This window comes from Ursus maritimus, unplaced genomic scaffold (assembly GCF_017311325.1).
Source record: "Ursus maritimus isolate PB19 unplaced genomic scaffold, ASM1731132v1 scaffold_33, whole genome shotgun sequence".
Classification (NCBI taxonomy): Eukaryota; Metazoa; Chordata; class Mammalia; order Carnivora; family Ursidae; genus Ursus; species Ursus maritimus.
Genome location: NW_024425897.1, coordinates 21,441,529 through 21,460,429, shown reverse-complemented (window position 1 = coordinate 21,460,429; position 18,901 = coordinate 21,441,529). Strand labels below are relative to the sequence as shown.

The 18,901-nt window shown below is 47.7% G+C and overlaps 1 protein-coding gene across 1 annotated transcript in view; it reads left to right on the top strand.

Annotated features, from left to right (window-relative positions):
* The window catches only part of CUX2 (cut like homeobox 2), a 257,140-nt gene that overhangs the window by 158,896 nt on the left and 79,343 nt on the right, over positions 1-18,901 (top strand). Inside the window, exons 2-3 of the mRNA XM_040619929.1 lie at positions 939-1,049; positions 4,737-4,784. Of these exons, the coding sequence (XP_040475863.1) occupies positions 939-1,049; positions 4,737-4,784 (159 nt within the window). The remainder of the gene's footprint in view (positions 1-938; positions 1,050-4,736; positions 4,785-18,901) is intronic.

Genomic DNA, 18,901 nt, shown 5'->3' with positions numbered 1-18,901 from the left:
AGAGCATTTCTTGAATTATGCAAATGAAACCCATGACAACTCATGGTGAATTGTACTCCCCTTGCGAGACTGCCACCATTAAAGCGAAGAAAGCCAAGAGTGGAGTGATCAAATATACATGTACGACCACCAGACACTGTGATGTGTGTAAGCTGGAGCAGTGCCCCCCTTCCATCCCTCACTCTCTTTTTTCCCCTTCGACGGTACATCCTGTAAAAACCTGGTCTGGCGCCGTCATTGCACATAAGCAGGCAAGGCGCCTTCCAATCCATTTCTTCTGAATCCAGGAGTCTTCAGTGAAATATTTCTTATACTTGAAGTGAACCTTAAATGATTTACTGCAGGATACACAAAAGGTCAGCTTGCTTCTTATTGGCACCTTCATTTTTCCAAAATCTACTGAAATTAAAAAGCCATCTATATCTTAAAAGGCGTATTTATGAACCCTTAAGTGTAAGTAAGTCATAGTTGGAACAGTTCCCACCTCTGATATATGAAAGCTGTCGACAGCACTTTCTTACACTATAATATGCCCATACAATATGCCGCACTTTACTATTTTGACACGGTTTGGAGATGTTTTCTACAGTTACTGACAAGCTTATGCCATCACTCCTTTGGAAATTTAAGAGGTGGGGCAGGGGGGTGGGGGAGAGATTAAAAAAAAAAAAAACTCCACCCAACTTTATGGGAGATTATTGATCTTCCGATGAGCAAAAAAAGCTGTCCTGGATTTTTTTTCGGTTGCATCCCGTTTTGTAAATTATTCATTTGTGCCAGGAGTCAATATCCTGTCTTTTCTCAGCTTTGTAAGTTAAGAAAACTTGTTCAGAATGCTGTTTTGTACAATGATTAAAAAGGAAAAGGAGGGGAAAAAAATCTTTTTCTTTTCTCTCTCTCTCTCTCTCTCTTTTTTTTTTTTTTTATTATTGTTTCAGAAGGAGCTTAATTCCGTCGCTTCCGAGCTGTCTGCACGGCAGGAGGAGAGTGAACATTCTCATAAACATTTAATTGAACTCCGCCGGGAATTTAAGAAAAATGTACCTGAGGTACAGTATATTTGCTGTTATAGAATTAACTCAGTAGGAATGCAGATTTTTCTCTGTTCAAACTATATTTTGGAAACTGTAGACATAAGTGACTAACAAGAAAAGAAGCTAATTAGCCACAAAGCGAAATTACAGCCCCCAACCTTTGGGTGTTTCTTGGTATAGTGGTGCTCAGCGGTGCTATCTAAAGTGAGGGCAGGATGCTTCTCCATTGAAATCATTGTTTCTGAGGGGCTCCCTAAAACATCCATTTCCCCCCATATTCATCTCTAGTCAAACACTTGGCCTTGACAGCAAAGACAGTTTGTCTAGGGTTCTTGATTTTATTTTGCTTTTCCATTGGTATCTGGGAGAGGGCAGCTATAGGCTCCCCCACCCTCCCTGGGATTTCCCTCAGTCTCCTCTGAAACTGCCTCCCCCTGCCATAAACAGGCCCCATTCTTCCCCTTTACCTTTTGCCTCGCAGCTCCAGACACCAGCTCTGTCTTTCCCAGATGCCATGAGCCTGGTCCAGATAATGACCAGTCCTGTCCCCCCACCCCCACAACAGAAGGGCCCACCAGGGGAAAAGACTAGAATGGACATGTTTTTGTTCTTTACAGGGTCGAATGTGTTAATTCCTTTACTTTCTCTATTAGGCCCCCTGTTGCTGCTCAGATTAAAAAAAAAAAAAAGATGGAATAAATATAAATAGGAAAAATAAAGCCTTCTGATTCCACATAATGTTATCAAGGATGTGACACATCAGAGCCACTGGGAAACAGAGACCCTGACTGCCCCCAAAGCCAACTGTGCTTCTCTGTGGTCAGCAGAGGTTAATAGTTGACCTCTCTGTCCTAACCTGCTCAGGTGGCTTGGATCTTGGAGGAGGGTGAGGCAGGATCTGGCATTCTGGAAGTATCAGATGTTGATTCTACTCTGGAGATGTTAATTCCACTGTGCCTGTTAGAATCACCCAGGGGTCCTATTGCCATCTTGCTGATGGAGGAGGAGGCCATGGAAAGATGGAGAAGAGGTAGACCTACCCAGGAATTGGGCTACATGAGCACAGAGGGGTCAAGTCTTCGAGCTGTGAAATCCTCATCACAAGTCATAAGTATCTTCAGTTCTTCCAGGCAAGAGGGGGAAGTGGACTATAGCTAGAACTTGCCCATGGAGCAAGTTTGGAAGGAATCTCAGGTTTGAGAGCTGAGGGAGGGTGTGCCTGGAGAAGGAGTGAGAATCTCAGAATCAAGTGTCTCCCGTGTTGCGGCTTCAAAAAGGCCAAGTCAAGTCCTGGACTTGACTCCCGGAGCTAAGAAGGCATGGGTGATGCTGAGCATTCTTTGCTTCCTTCTTAGAACAGAGAACAGCTTGGTATTTAAACTGATTTTCTGCCCAGAAAGAGGGTACCAGAAGCTTTGCCTCTGACTCTCCATTCTGTGGGAAGCAGAAATGAAGCGGCCCTAGATCTTCCCAGCCCTACGTGCCCTCTCCCTGGTCAGCACAGACCCTCCATCTCGTCCTCCTCCCCCAGGCCTCATGGGAGCCCTCAGGTGATGAGGGAAATCCAGGCCAGGTTTTAAGCCTCTGAGTTCGGCTTACATAATTTTAATACTGCATAATTATGCAATTATGTAATTAGGAGGAATAAGTTTCCATTCCTATTATAGTCGCGCCTCTGAAAATTCTCATTTTTGGAACTAGTCTCTCCTGATTGGGAGAGTCATGCCAAGGCTTTATTTAAGAACATCATCTGGCTGGTGCCCAACTCACCTCCCGCTGGTTCCTATGCTCAGCCTCTCCCCCAGGGGTGAAGCGTACAGGACAGGGGGCTTCTAGAAATGGTAGGAATTAGCCCAAAGCCCACCAACCCCCACCTTGGCCCTCAGATTTGAATCCCCTTGAGTGTGGCATTGTGCAGACAGCTTATTTGGGTTGTCTGTTGACCTGTATTCAAATTCCAGCTGAGCCACTCACTCATTGCCGGACTTGAGCAAGCCAGCCTCTCTCAGGACCTTGGTCTCCCCTTCTGAAAAATCAGGGGACTGGAGAGATGATTTCTGAGGCCCCTTCCATCACTAACATTTCCTGAACATGGACCAGAGGTTTAACCTGCTGATATGTTGTATTTGGTCTGTAAAGTCGTTCAAGTTTTACACTAAGTTACCAACATTTGCCATCACAGAAGATTTCACCCAAAACCCCAGATTTCCAGTATCTTTTGAGACTCTTTGGTGGATCTGGTCACATGGAGGCTCCATGCCCACGTGGCAGTCACCAGCTAGAGCTGAGCAGCTGCTACCTCCATTACATGGTGCTTGGGTTCTCCCGATATTTGCCTCCCAGCCTGCCTCCCTCATGTCCACTCCCTCTGCCCTGGCCTCTGTGGGCATTTGAGTTCACAACCTGGGACCTGGGTTTTTATGCATTTCCTTTTCCATGGCTCAGCCCATGCACCTGAGTTCCTTACGATCAAATCCACTAGATTCGCATGCACTCCCTATGTCCCTCCTGAAGATGCCAAACATACCATCAGTATGTCACCAGCTCCAAGGAGACCTGGAGGACACCAATCAGTGAGGCAGTGAGGAGGGGTACCCAGGACCCAGAAGAGGGATCATTTTCAGAGACAGAAGCACAACCTTATTTCTTAATTAAGGGATTTATTCTTTACCTGAATGTATGTATTCTTGTGTGCACATCTTCCTTTCCTGCTTCTCTCTACTGTCCCCTCTCTCCCCCTAGTCTCGAGCCCCCCTCAACTCCTCCTTTCACAGGGCTTTCTTGTGGGACCTGACTGACAGCAGTCATGGAGTCACCAGTGGGTCTCAGAGGAAACTGAAGCATTTAGGGTTAGAACACTAGGTTCTAAAAGGCCTCCCTCTTGCACACAGGGAAGAACTCACAGGAGCCAACCAGGGGAGCCCTTGGAGCTGAGAACCTCAAGATCACTTGTGAAAGGCAGAAAATCAGAGTCCAGAAATAGGAGGCCCCCTTCTGAAGACACCCCACTACCATAGAGTTTATCAGACATTTACAGAGCCTCTCCTCTGAGCTGGGCACCATGGGGGTGCCAGAAACTGTACATTCTGGAGAGGACAGAGAGACAAGTATAGAAGTAATGTTGCTAAAATGCAAAATGGAGTGTTTGCCAGAGAAGGGCAGTTGGGTGGGGAAGCAGAGAGAGATGGCCACCTGAAGGAGACAGCCCTAAGCAAATGCTTGAAGGACAGAAGGTTTTTATGAAGGGACTTTGGTGACATGGTGCTGGGTGTGGAGACTCGAGGCCACCCGTTCAGCAAGAGTCAGTTGCATGATACACCACAAGTCCCATGAGCACTTCATATTTAAAAAATTCCATAATCAGATCTATTTGGGAAACATTCCTTCCTTCCTCCCTCCCTCTTCCAGAAATTCCCAATGTGCATTACACTAAAGTCTCCAAAAAGTCCTGCAGGGAAGAAACTTGATGTTGGACTTTATTTCCTAGGCTGATTTGGCTTGGCACCCTATGTGTGTATACATGTGTGTGTGTCTGTGTGTAGGTGTATATATGAGAAACCCTGATGAAATCCCATGGAGTGCACATTCCACGGGACACATTTGGGAAATGCTGGCCTGGGGGACAGCAGTGCACTGCAAGCAAGGGACATGGGGGTGTCCCACCTGGCACTGTGGTGAACTCTTCGCTGATCTCTTTTTCAGGAAATCAGAGAGATGGTGGCTCCTGTATTAAAAAGCTTCCAAGCTGAGGTAAGACCCAAGGCCCATGGCATGTCACAAAAACATTCCCTGCTTCCCTCTCCTATCCCACCTGGAGTTGCCAAAGGAGGCCAGCTGCCTCTGGAAGCTTGGGAGAAACCTGCCCATCCCCATCGCAAACTCCACCCCATTCTTTCCAGATCAGCCAGTGGTGACATGATGAGAATGGGTTCTCTGTTCTGTTTGATGGGATTTCAGTGTCTGATCCCAAGAAATCTCCCTCTCCCTAGACTTTGTCCAGCCTTACACCAGCTCTGCTATATACAGTATCTGTGACCTTGAACAAACCGCCTCACCTTCCAGGCTTGGTTTCCCATTTTTAAAATCAAGAGGTTTGAACTCAGTGACTTGCTGTCCCCTGGCATTCTGCTCAGCTTTGATTCTCTAAGGCAGTCTTGCAAATAAGTCCAAATAGTTACCATTCCACCCTGAAATCCCCTCTACTGACCCACTATCTGAGTATAGAAACAATACTGTTGACCTTCTCTCCTGACAACCCACTGGGCCCTATTTCCTTTGGCGGCAGCTGAGCTGTCTTCAGCTAGTTGTTTCTCTTGCCTTCCTGGAGCCCTGTCATGGGGCTGAACCTCCCCCATTTCTCCTCTTGGCTTGACTTTGTGACCAGGATTCTGAGACTGTCCACTTGTCCAGCTGGCAAGGGAGACAGGCTAGGAAGAGAATGGAGTTGTACTGAAGCAGGGTAGTGGAAGGGGAAACCGTTTGTCAAATGTTCCATCTTCGGGGGGGGCTCTTCTCAGTCTCCCCTGGATTCAGGCAGGACCTTGGAAGGATAGGCCCTTCTCCGAGCTCTCCAGTGGAGATGCATTTTAAGTCTGTTGTCCGCCAAGCACCACATTACTTTAAATCTGTCTCTTTGGAACCGCGTAAGCACATAAGGCAATATTAAAGTAAACAATAACTGGGTTTACACAAATGTCGCTGATTTCCATATTTTTCATCCCTTCATTTTATTACTGAGTTGACTGATGTGCTTATTTATTTATAGGGCCATCCGGTATTGATTCATTTGGTTGTGAGGTGCCTGAGCTGAAAGGGGCCGGCAGCAGGGCAGGGTGGGTGGTGGGGGGAACAAACCAGAAAGACCGATAATGTTGGGAATTTGTTGTCATGGCTTTGTGTTTTTAAAAAAGAGGTTCCCATCTGCCAGGCCCTGGTCCCATGAGGGCTTCTCAGTACACAAGCCCTCTCAGGCAGCTGATCTCTCTGCCCAGCCTAGAGACAGGCACTGAGCGTCCCTTTCTCAGCTGTTCCCTTGCTTGGGCTGGTACGGACGGAGCTTCTCTAAGCCACTTAGAGCCTCAGTTTCCCTATCTGTTCATGGTAATAAAGACATTCCCGATCTTTTTGTGTTGTTTTAAGGACTGAGAAATTATGCAGGGAAAGGGTGTAATGTAATGCCCGGCACATAGAGAGCTGCCGGGCAATAAAGAGCAGACTCCGGAGCCAGCCTGGGTTTGAACCCTGCCTCTGCCAGGTCCTCACTGTTTGACTTAGGCAAGTCTGTGCCTTAGCCTCTCTGTGCCTTTGTCTCCTTATCTGTAAAACTGGGTAATAATTATACCTCCTTCATAGGGTCATGACTGGGGAAGAACAAAGTTTATAACCGTGGACTGCTTAGAACACTGCTTTATATTAGTAGTCCTGGTTATTTTATTATTCCAGTGATCAGTCACCTCCAGTGCCTCTGCTCTGCTTGGGCGGGAATCCACCGCTTCTGTTCAAGGCTTTTCTCCAAAAGAAGGGGGCTTTCTATCCCTGAAGGAAACAGGTGTGACTTACGTCATCTTTTCAGTAGAAGAAAGAGTTCAATGTTATGTTTAGGTGATGATCCAGAGAAAACGCCGGTGCAGCGTGGCAGAAAGCACGTGCAAATCAGACTGAGACAGGCCTGGCCTGAATCTCAGCCGTGCTGCTTACCCAGCTGTGTGGCTGGGAAGAGGTTCCTTAACCTCTCTGAGCTGCAGCTTTCCTCCTCTGGCAAATGCAGTAAATAGTAGGGATTCAAAGAACTAAGGCTGGAGGCAGTTGACACAGTATCTGGCACACAGTTGGTATTCAGTAACTCACTGAGGGACAGAAAGTTTTAGTGGGTCTAGAAGGGAAGACGAAGCTGAATTCTCATTTCCAAATCTATGTGGCATGTTGAATTCACACTGTTTTAATAGTTGAGGATCTCCAAAGAACTTCGTTAATTTTCTGAAGAGGGCTTTCCATCGTCCCTTTAATGTACCAAAAAGACTACATTTGTCTGGAGTTTTATTCCTGAAACCCCTGCTTTCCTCATGATCTATTGACTAATCCATCGCGGCCGCCATGTCCCTCCCCGCGCCTCCGGGGAGAAACGCCGCCAAAGAAAGGTGTTAATAAAAAGCATCTTCTTCGTCCAGAACAAACTGCTCACGCACAAGCCGCTTATAATCCAAATTTGATTTTCATTTTAATTTTTTTAATGAGGGTTCATCCTTTATGCCGCTTCCCTCTCGCGATCCACCAGGCTCCGGGCTCAGAGCTGAGGATTCCCAAGTGGGCATTAATCACCTCCCAGGAATATTCCCTGAGGCAAACACCGTCTCGAGTCACATAAAGTAGCCCATAAAACGCCAGGGCTGAATATCGTACCCGTCATTCCTTCTTCCCCAGTGTGGGCCTCTTGTTGAAATATAACGTGTTCAAGTTCATTCCTTAATTTCGCTCCACCAGCCCTGGTATATAAAGAATCTGGGCATCCTTTTTATCTTTTCATTCCATATAGGTGTGGGCCTTTTTTTTCTTTTTCTTTCGTGTGTGTGTGTGTGTGTGTGTGTGTGTGTGTTTGTGTGTGTGTGTGCGCGTGTGTGTGTGCGCGCGCGCGAGCGCTGGTGGGAGGGGTGGGGAGAGGAAGTGAATTTGCCCTGCTGTGAATCAAGGAAGGTTTTTCTCTCCGCCTTGATTGCTTAAAGGACAGTCTTGATTCCCCCTGCTCAGGCAAACAAAGACAGCCAGAGAAGGTGGCTTAATGGAGACAGCTTGAAATGGCCAAAGTTTGAATATCCTTGCGCACAGAGAAAAGAGCAAGACGAAAGCCCCGCTAATTACAAAAGTTGCTTTATGAAAGATAATTCAAAGCAATAATTTAGCAAACATAATCAAGTCGCACAGATGGGGTTGTTGATGGATGGATTGCAACATGCAATTAGCAGCTCTCGCAGTTACATATCATTAACCCTCCGAGCACAAAAATTATTTTCTCATTATTAGTTGAAAAGGTAAAATTAAGCTGACTAGACAGTAAAGGAACAAACTACAATTAATTACCTTCATTTATTACAGTCATTATTTTAAACTTATTTTTACTTGGAGAGAGAGATGAAAACATCTAAATTAAAAGTTTTGTTATGCTAAACCAGAGGTGAAACTTTTCTAAGGAGGGTGTGTACTGGCCCAGCCAGGAAGACGGCAGGGCCACTGCAAGATTTTTTTCTCTCTGCTTCCTTCTTCTTCCACCAGGAAGGGCATGTGGCCTGCATGATAGAAAACCCTTTGGCTGAAAACCCCCACAGACACATTAACCTGGGCCTGATGGAAACACTGCAGTCTGGGAACCAAGGGGGCTGATGCCTCCTCTAACCACCCAGGGTCTGACACCCAGAGTCTGAGTCCCACCCGAATACTGACAAACTTATGTGACTTTGGCAGGTGACTTCATGTCTCTGAGCCACTGTTTCCTCATGACGGTTCGTAGGATTGCGTGAGGTTCAGTGAGATCCTCTGTCAAGTGGCTGGCAAGTCATTTGTTCTCATCATGGTGGGTGTGTTTGGTGGCATGGGGCCAAGATATTCTCTCTCTGTCCTCTCAGGGTCCAAGGGAGTTTGTGCAGCATGACTACCCTCTAGGAGCTTAGAGATGAGACTGAGGTGCCACTTCTAAGAGACATATGCATCATCTATTGAATCCCTGCAATCATTTATTCACTCAACAAACCTTTACGGAAGCCCTACTGCATATCAAGTGTTGTTCTAAATGCTGGACATAGTGAAGGTCATGACCTGCCAGTCAACTAGATGCCTCTTGATGTGGGGGAGGGCAAGTATTTGTGTCAGCCCCAGAAGGACCTCCTTTCTACTGGGTGCCTCACAGGTCCACTTAGCAAATACTCATGGAGCACCTACTATGTGCCAGGCTCCAGGTGAAAGCTGCGGACGGTCCAAAGATGGTGTGATACTATCGCTGCCCTTAAGGAATGTCACTAGGGGTTCAGTCCCTGTGATCAAAAAAAGGCCAGTCATGTCAAGAGCTCATGGGAGGCCTCTTGATTTCCTCCCAGAGCTTCTGCTTCTTTGTCGAGCTTCACACAATACCTCCCATCCCCTGCATAACTCCATTGTGTCTGGCATTCCCCCATAAGAAATGGAGCTTGTGTCTCCATTCTTTGAATCTGGGCCTGTGTCCACTTCAACCAATAGAATGTAATGGAAGTGACCCTCTGCCAGTACCAGGTGGAGGCCTTCAGTGGATTGGCAGTTCTGCCTCCTGCCTCTTCCAGCCCAACCTGTATGGACAGGCCCTGTGGGATGAGACTTCATTTGGAGGAGAGGGGCTGGGAGCACCAAGGCCCCAGGCACAAGTCAAGGAGCCATGTTGGCCATCCAGCCCAGTCGAGCCATCAGGCAACTGCTGCTGTAGCTGCCACCTGGCTGTGGCCGCCTGAGAAATGACAAGAGAACTGCCCAGCTGAGCCCCATCAACCCACAAAAGCATGAGAGATAATAAGAAGTAATTGTTTTGGGCCACTCCATTTTGGGGCTGCTGGTTACACAGCAGCAGATCACCAGAATAGCCAAGATTTGCAGAGTGCCAATTCTTTCCCCTCTTTCCCCTGATTCTCAGCTCTCTTCTGCCTCTCTCCTCTCCCCTCCTCTCTTCCACCTTCTCCTCCCTTTTCTTCTCCCATCCGTCAGCCTTTTAGCAGATTTCAGCCTTCCCAAAACATTTCCCCCCAGCACCAAGTTCTTATGCCTGGTGTTGCCCTGCAGATGCCCAGGTGGGGAGTGTCAACAGTTCAGAAGATTTTGTCTCTTCTCCTTTGTGTTTTTTCTGATGGGATTGAGGCACAACTCTGAGAAAAACCCCAATGGCTCAAGGTTGTCTAGAGCAGACCCCGTGGAAGGTCTGTTTATGGAGGAGCAGAGAAGTAGCGCTGAAATAGAGATTTGCAAGAAAGCAAGAGATGGGAGTCTCCCTGCTACCCCTGCAGGTCATCTAGGTGGCAAAGCAGAGCACTGTGCCCTCCAACTTGACAGCTCTGCCGTGAATGTTGGGTGAGTTGATGATTCAGCCAATCAGATATCCAGTCAGATATCCTCTACTGTGCCATCTGTAAAGTGGGATGGGGACACTTGTCCCCCCTGATTCACATGGGTTTAGGGATGCCACGGTGGTCAGAGATGTAAGGTATTATGATCTGCTGTAGTTCAAAGCCTTCCAGAGCCTTCCCTGCAGGCCTCACCCAGCCAAAGGTACCCAACACTGCCTACCCTGAGTCCCTCTCACTTTCAGATGGGCAAACAGCTGGAAAATCCTTCTTTTGCCCACAGCGCTGCCTCCTGATCTGGGTGACACTAAAGCCTCATTGCCCACCGTTCTCAGTAAGCAGCCAGCCTTGGCACTAAAGGCGGGCCTTGCCTTTGTTAGAGAAGTCTCCCCAAGTGACTTTTCTTGCACATCTACTATATGTTGCATACTTTCTAATGGTTATGTCATGTGTTTTCCATAATATCTATCAGGGAGAGGTTCTGTGAGTACCCCCTTTTACATGTGAGGAAATCAGGGTTCACAGAGGAAGTGGCCAGCACCCATCCAGTGCCCAGGTCTGTACCTGCGGCGGAAAGGAAGTGAGGGGGCATGGATTCAGGCCCAGGAGGGTGGTGTGGATGATGAAAGTCCTTAGGGCAGAAATCCAAGGCCAGCGGGCCCTACTACTATCTGGCCCCTGCCTGCCTCTCCCCTCAGCCAGCAGACAGCCTAACTTGTTCCTGCCTCAGAGTGTTTGTATTTGCTATTCTCTTTGCCTGATTCACTCCTTTCAAGTGTCAGATCCTCAGGGAATAAGGAAACCCTCCCTAACCAACTTCCCCACCCCCTCCACCTTTCACAGCACAGCCATTACACTTACCCAGAGTGACACTTAGCATAAGTCATCTTTACAGGCGCCAGATCATTCAGGCCTTGGGGCTACTTCCAGGGCTTTGGTTGTGACTCAGAATTAGGTGGGAGCCATAGGAGACTTTAGAGCTGACCAGACTCAGGTTTCAATAGGATCCCTCCAACTGCTTACCAGATGACATGGGGGAGGGTGTGCCTGGCCTTTCAGAGATGACTGAGAGGAGGAGACTGTACCCCTTGTACCCTCTACCTGAGCCCCTGCCCACCACCTCCATCCAATGCCCAAAGCCTGAAGTCATCAGTGGCTTCTATGCCATCTGTTCCAGCCCCAAACGCTGAGTATCCCTTTTTCCCTCCCAGGCAGTCATGGGCAGGGAAGGAGGTCCTAACCCAGTACAGGATTCTGAGGTCAATCCGTGTTCCCGCTGCCGAGCTGCCTGAGAAGGGCATGGAGGGGTTTCTCACGGCTCAGATCACCTGAGGCAGACATGTCTCTGCCTGCCCGGGCCACAGTCCCCCAGCCAGCCCTGCATGCCATGTTGTAATTTGGTCCCTGTGCTCCCCTCTTGTTCTGCATGTACCTGCAAGATTCCTGCCCTTCCCTTTGAGCTGAAATTTAATTACAGCCCCCCCCCCCGCTTTTTCTGCCTTTTTACATTATTTGCTCTTCCAGCTATCTTTGATGTCATAATTCCCTTGCTCCCCAAACTACCCTTTTTTAGAGGCTCCTAGCACTGGCATGACCATCCTTTGTAAGTGAGGCTTGTTAGGGCCACAACTGACATTAGATGCATGTAGTCCTGACCAGCCAGCAAGACAGGAGGAAATGGCCTCACTGACCAGCAGAACCCACTGGGAAAGACAAGTACTGGGGGCAAGCAAGGGCTCTGGAGACAGGTTGGCACTGACTTGCATCTTGGCTCTCTACTTCCTGGCTGTGTGACCCTGGGCAAGTCACTTAACCTCTCTGGGCCTCAGTTTTCTTGTTTTTAAATGGAGATAATAATAGTACCCACCTCACAGGATTGATGTGAGGGTTGAGTTGATACTTGAAAAGCTCCAGGAACAAAGCCCAGCACATAGCATATGCACTCCTTGAACATGAGTAGGCTTCTGGTCTCTCCCATTTCTCAGGTGAGGTCACTGAGGCTCAGCAGCCAGCAAAGTTTATTGAGCCTTTAGCAAAGCCTCTCCCACATCACTACCTCTTAGCAACATGGTGAGAGAGGTGCTTCTGGTATCGTCCCCTCTTACAGGTGAGAAATTGGGACTCAGAGAGATTGACTGCTTGCCTAAGCTCACACAGCTCTTTACCAACAGGGCAGAGGGTGGAAGATGCAAACCTCAGTTTGAAGGGCTGAAGAGAGGCCTGGGGTGCAGGAAGCACTGAGGATATAGATTCTAGATTGAGGGCTAAAATTGGACACTTGCAGTTGGTTAGGGCTGGGGAGGACCTCATCGCTCAGCCAGACGCATGCCTTTCAGATGTGACTTCACTGAGCTTTTTCAGATAGAATCTACCAGGGAAGCCCGACCCATAATGGGAACTGGGATTCAAACCCAGGTCTGCACACCCAGCCCAGAACTTGACGTATAGTAATTGCTCAGTAAACAAGGTGTCATTTGCAAGATGCAGTGAGGACTTTTGTCCCTCCCACTGCTCCTAGCTTGCACACGTGCACACACACTCCCTACCATCTCCTCTTTGATGACTTAATAACCTTGATGATGCAAGTCTCCTTGGCTCTCATAACGAGTCTTGCCCCTTTGGCTTTACCCTGCCCAGCTTGGGGTAAAACTTAGAATGAGCTGAACATCTTTCTGAATTTAATATTAAGAACCCACCAAAGCGTCATTGAACGTGTCACGCTGCATTACAACCAAATTAAGAACCAGCAGTGATCCTCTTTCATTCGGTATCATATGCCTTATAAAGTAAATTATTAATGCTTTTTTCCCCCAGTTAAGCAGTTATTTGCAGTTGTTCCGGGTATTTCTCATTAGAAATAACATCATCTAAAGAACGATATTGATTGATTTTTTTTAATCTTGGAATCATGGACGTGAACCACATATTTATATGACATTCCCTTTAACTAGAATTCTCATGCTTTATTTTTATATTATTGATCTTTTTGACACGAATTGCTTTTTGGCCTTGTGCGAACGTTGTAAGCTTTCCGCCTGCAGAGGAATGGGTCGGCGTCTGGGCCGGGCTGGGAAGAGTGATCACTCCAGCGGCGTGGCGGTAACATTCCCACACATTTAACAACAATTAGTCTATGCTGACGCCATGGTAGGCTTTCGTGTATGAAAATTTACAAGCCTTTTAATGGACTGCATTATGGAAGGCCATGCGGGGCCAGTCGGTGGGGAGATGAGGCCGCCGGGCGTGCATCCATCTTGTGGCACTGTCAGCCAAGTGTCTCTTAGCGCTCAGGTCTGCCGGTGGGTGGCAGGGAGAAAAGCAGAAGCTACTGCAACAGCCAGTCCACAACGCCCGCATGGGACATGTGGCCATTCACACAGTCACTCATGGGTCCATCCAGTAGATGTTTGCTGAGCACCTACTATGTGCCAGGCACCTACTATGTGCCCCAGCACGAGGTGGTGAGCATTAGTATTCACTCATGTTCCAAAAATAGTTGACCACCTGCTGTGTGCCAGGAACTGGGCCAAATGCTGACAGTGAGAGGGTGAACACAAATTACTTAGTCATCAGGCGCCCTTGGTGGAGTAGAAATGACATAAGCCGAGAATTGTATAGACCTGGGTTCAAATCCCATCTCTGTCCTTTGGCAGGGTTTTCAGTGAACCTCAGTTTCCCTGGCTATAAAATAGGGATGGTAATAAATACAAATACAATATAGGGATCCTCCCAGGGATCCATGCTGATAAAGAGCTTGATGTGGTTAAACCTCCCAGAGGCAGAACCGTAGAATCATGATTATTTAGTACCGTGCTCTCCAGCCAGCTCCCCTAGAACACGTATGCACACCCCTGCTTCCCTTTTCAGTTCCACTGAGACCTTCACTCTATGGCAGACATTTATTTGGCACCTGCTGTTTACCAGGGTGAGTGCCGGGCTCTAGGGATATGGCATTGAGAACCCCAGATTCTATTCCTGTCTTCATGGCACTCACAGCCTAGTGGGAGAGACAGATGGACACACACCCCTCAGTGCCACTGACAGTCATGGCTGATTGAGTTTCACGTGGCCAGGATGTGGAATGGGAGAGATTAAGCCAGCCCACTCATTCCCTCATTCCAGAACAATTTCTTGAGCCTCTGCTGTGTGCAGACCTTGTTCAGGGACCTAGGGACACAGCAGGGAACAAGAGAGACAGGGCCTCTGTCCCTGGGGAGCTCAGAGGACATCGGGAGACATGGCATATTTGCATCTCGCACATAAATTATTTGAAAGGCAGTATAGTGCAGTGGTTAGGAGCAGTTCTGGAGCCAGACAGCCTGGGTTCAAATTCCTGCTGTGCTACTTGCTCATTGGGTGACCTGGGGCAAGTTATTTTTCTGTGTGCCTTCATTTCTTCATCTGTAAATGGGACACGTAATAGCCCCTACCTTATAACTTAAGTGTGAGGATCAAATGAGGTTGTAGATGGAAAGGCTTAAAGCAATGACTGGTGCAAAGAAAGCTGAGAGCTGTGTCAGAGGCTAAGCACTGACTGTGACTATGACAATGATTCTGATTCTGAAATCCTCCAGCAGTGTATTGACTAATGACAGACAAGCTGAATGCTGTCAAGGCAAAATGCAGTTGCACCCAGATTGGCCCCACTCCTGCCTTCCCTTTGATCTAGCTGAGGGCCGGACTGCATGACCCCTAGGGTTGTTGTGAGGGTGGGGCCCCTGAAGTGTCATCCCCAAGTTTAGGTACTGGAGAAGGAACCTTCCTGGATGTGGGTATCCTCCATGAGGCAAGCCCTGCAAGAGGCCCTCAAGCATCCAGTATCACGATCAGCCCCTCCCTGTGCCCAGAGAGGTTAAGAAACCCACCTAGAGTCACACAGCCAGGGCAAGGAAAGGCCTGGATGCAGCTTCAAGTCCACTTAATCCCCATACCCACAGTGGCCTCAGTCAGGCAGCTGATGAAGGCAAAGGCACTGGATTTGGGGTCTCAAAAAACCAGGTCCAAGTCCCACTACTGCTTCTTGGCTGTGTGGCCTTGGGCAGGTCACTTCACTGGCTTCAGTCTCCTGCTCTGTAAAATGGGTTTTTACAACTCCCACTGTGTTTATTAGGGGTGGGAGGGAGGACAGACAGATTGCCACGTGGTCACCAAGCAGAAAGGAAACCTTTCCCTCTAACTGACCAGCAGCATCTTTCCTTCTAAGGCTTTTAGTGTGGTCCATGGGCCAGCAGCATCCACATCACCTGGAGTTCAGTAGAAAAGCAGTCTCAGCCTCCCACCCTCCCCCAGATCTCCTGAATCAGAATCTACAGTTGAACAAAGTCCTCTGATGATTCGTAGGCACATTGGAGTTTGAGATGTTCAACCATAGACCATCCCACTGGCTTTCAACCCTGGATGCCCAGAGGACTCTCCTGAGGACTTAAAAAACAAACAGACAAACATAAAAAACACCGCGATCTGGGTCTCACCCCAGAGTGGCTGGCATTCTTGGTCTGGTACAAGGCTTGGGCATCGGGATTTTAAAAGCTTCTGCTGGTGATTATAATGTATGAGGAGCTCTGCCTTAGAAGCCACCATCCAGTGGAGGACGCAGACACAGGGAAGCAATCAGCAGCGTGCTGGTCAGCGCTAAACAACGGGGATGTGGGGCCTGATTTGTGTCATCTGCCACTTCCCACAGTGTAAATCCTCCCGGCATGGCCGATTTCAAGCTGCCAGCACGGGCTTAGGAAGAGATGCACAGTTCACCATGCAGACATAATAGATGTGAGTAACCTCAAAGCACAGAGAGGAGTGAAATGCAATCAAATAATTAGGAGGTAATGAGTAGTGAATATGTATTTCCTTTTTTTCCCAAATTTTTATGGTAAAATACACATAAATTAATATTTACCATCTTAACCGCTTTAAGTGTGCAGTTTAGTGACATTAAGCACATTCACACTGTTGTGCAACCATCATCACCATCCGTCTCCAGAACTTTTTTCATCTTCCCAAACTAAAACTCTGTACCCATTAAATAAGAATATCCCATTCCCCACCCCTGGCAACCACCATTCTCGTTTCTGAGTCTCACTTAGCCTACTCTAGTAATTCACATGAGTGGAATCATACAGTTGTTGTCTTTATGAGTCTGGCTAATTTCGTTCAGCATAATGTCCTCAAGATTCATCCATTTGTAGTATCGTTATTTTTAATATACATTATTTATTATAATTATAGGTTCATTTGATTTAATTTTTAATAATGGCTGTGTTTAACAACCAGCTTGCAAAATTCCTAAAAATTTAACAATCGGCTTGCAAGCTGCTACAGGCCAGCCCCCAGCACACTACCAGAAGTACTCCTGTACTAAGTAAGAACAGGGCAGTCTTTAGGACAGAGGTCAGCAAATGATGGCCCTTGGGCCAAAGCCTGTTTATATAAATAAAGTCTTATAGGAACACAACCATTCACATTCATTTACGTGTTGTCTATAGCTGCTTTCGTATCACAACAGCAGAGTTCAGTAGTTGCAACAGAATCTGTATGGCCTGCAAAGCCAAAGATATTTATTATCTGACCCTTTACTGGAGAAGTTTGCTTACCCCTGCTTTTAGGTGTATAGGGAGTGGAAGAGATTGAATCGACTTATTCATTCATTTGTTAACTCAGCAAATATTTGCAGAACACTTCTGTGTGCCAGGCACTGTTCTAGGCACAGGCGCAAATAAGACAAAGTCCATTCCCTCCCAGAGGTGACCTTCTGGGGGAAGACAGACATAATTCAGACATTCACATAGCAAGTAAATATAGTATAATTACCACCTGCAGCAGGGGCTGTGACAGGGAGCTTCATGGGGCTATGAGAGCATCCTGGAATGTCAGGGAGGGCTTCCAGGAGAAAATGACCTATGATCTAAAGCAAGAGTAGGAACACTAGAATGTGGCTAAAACCCAAGGAAGGGCAGAATGGCATTCCAGGTAAGAGGAACAGTATGTACAAATGCCCTGAGGTAGGAGGGAAGTGAGACTTGCAGGGGCTAAAAGCCAGGGAGAGGTATCCTGAGTCCCCACGCCCTCACCTATGCCCTGGCCTCTGTCCACCCCCAGATCCACCCTGCCAAGCACAGCATCACCTTAAACCAGGCTCACCCTGGCATGTTGGTACCCATTGCCTCTCCACCCTCAAAGGCCATTTCCTAAAGTCTTTCCACTCTCCTCCCTCCTGGTCCTGGAGCCCACACTGCAGCAGAGAAAGGTCTCATATTTATTTCCTCCCTGAGGTTTATAAACTCCTGCCCTGTAATAAAATTATTCCCAGCACAAGCACAAAATAATAACACTTAATTAAAATACATAAAACCAAATATTAGTGGGAACCAGCAAAGATTAAGATTAGCCAAATGCTATGTCCCAGAACCAAGCAGAGACCTTGCCCTGAGACATGGAGGTGGGGTCAAGGAGCACGGGGGTATTTCCATTTCTTGAGCTCCTCCTGGGTGCCACGTTCAAGCCTGGTTGCCTGACATCTGGGATGTTATGGAATATTCTAGGAAATTCTAAAATAGAGATGATTGTGTTTCTTTTATAAGGAGGAAACTGAGACTCAGAGAGGTTGAGAGATCAGATCACCTAGCCACTGAGGAGAAGAGCTGGGATCTGAACCCATGTGTGTCAGCATGAGTTCTAGTAGGCTCATTCCTGTAGCAACGTCAAACACAGTTGGAGTGTATTTCTCACATCACAATCTAGTGCTGGTTGACTGGGGGAAGGGGACCATTCACCTCCGTCATTCAGGGACCCAGGCGTGTCTTATCTTCTGGCTCTGCCTTCCACTGTGTCCCAAAGTCCCCTTCACTCAGTTGATACAGGGGGAAAAAGGAAAACGTGGTGGATGTCTTGGGAGGTTCTCAAGGTCCAGACCTGGAAGTGGCCACATCATTTTTGCCCACGTTCCCTTGGCCAGATCTCAATTACAAAGCCATGTTCAGTTTCAAGGGAGGCTAAGAAGATAGTCTAACATTGTATGCCCAAGAAGGCGAGAAAAACTCAGGGTTATGTGAGTGCATAACCCTGCCTGCTGCCCTGTGGACTCCCTGCTTGATGAAGCACCTCCCTCACTAGCTGTTGGGGAGCAGGACGGAGCCCAGAATGCAGAGCTTTGTACACAGTAGGATCAGTACATTTTGGAAAGATGAATAGGAAATGGAATTCAAGGGTCTGCCATTTCCAGGGGGTGGCAAAGCAAGAACAAGGAAGGATTTTAACAATTTGGCAGATGTTATAAAGCCCCTACTGTGTGCGCTGCTCTGTGCTAGACTGGCTAAGGGAAGAAATGAGCTCTGTCCAACAAGGCCAAGCCACCCCTGAGGAGCCCACATTCACAGTCCACTAGGAAAAGAAGCAGAAGCGAAGCAGGAGGAAAACGCCCTGTGTGTACCATGGAGAACGATTAGTTCATTGGTAGGCAATAGGGAAGACTTTCCGGAGGAGGTAAAGTTGCGCTTAGGTGAGGAAGACGGATAGGATGGAACATGGAGAGGAGAATGCGGTGTGGCGGTAAAGAGCATAGGCCTTGGCATCAGGCAGACCTGGGTTCGAGCCCCAGTTGGATCACTGGAGAGGTGATCTCAGGCAAGTCACTTCCCCTCGTTTCAAGCTTTAGTTTCCTCATCAGTAAATTGGTGCCTGCTGTACAGGTTTGTCATGAGGATGAAATGAGATAGTCATGGGCGTGGAGTGCTCAGCTAAGTGCATAGCACACAGAAAGCTTAAAATGAAGACTATTCTTCTGGCTGTTCAGTGGGCAGT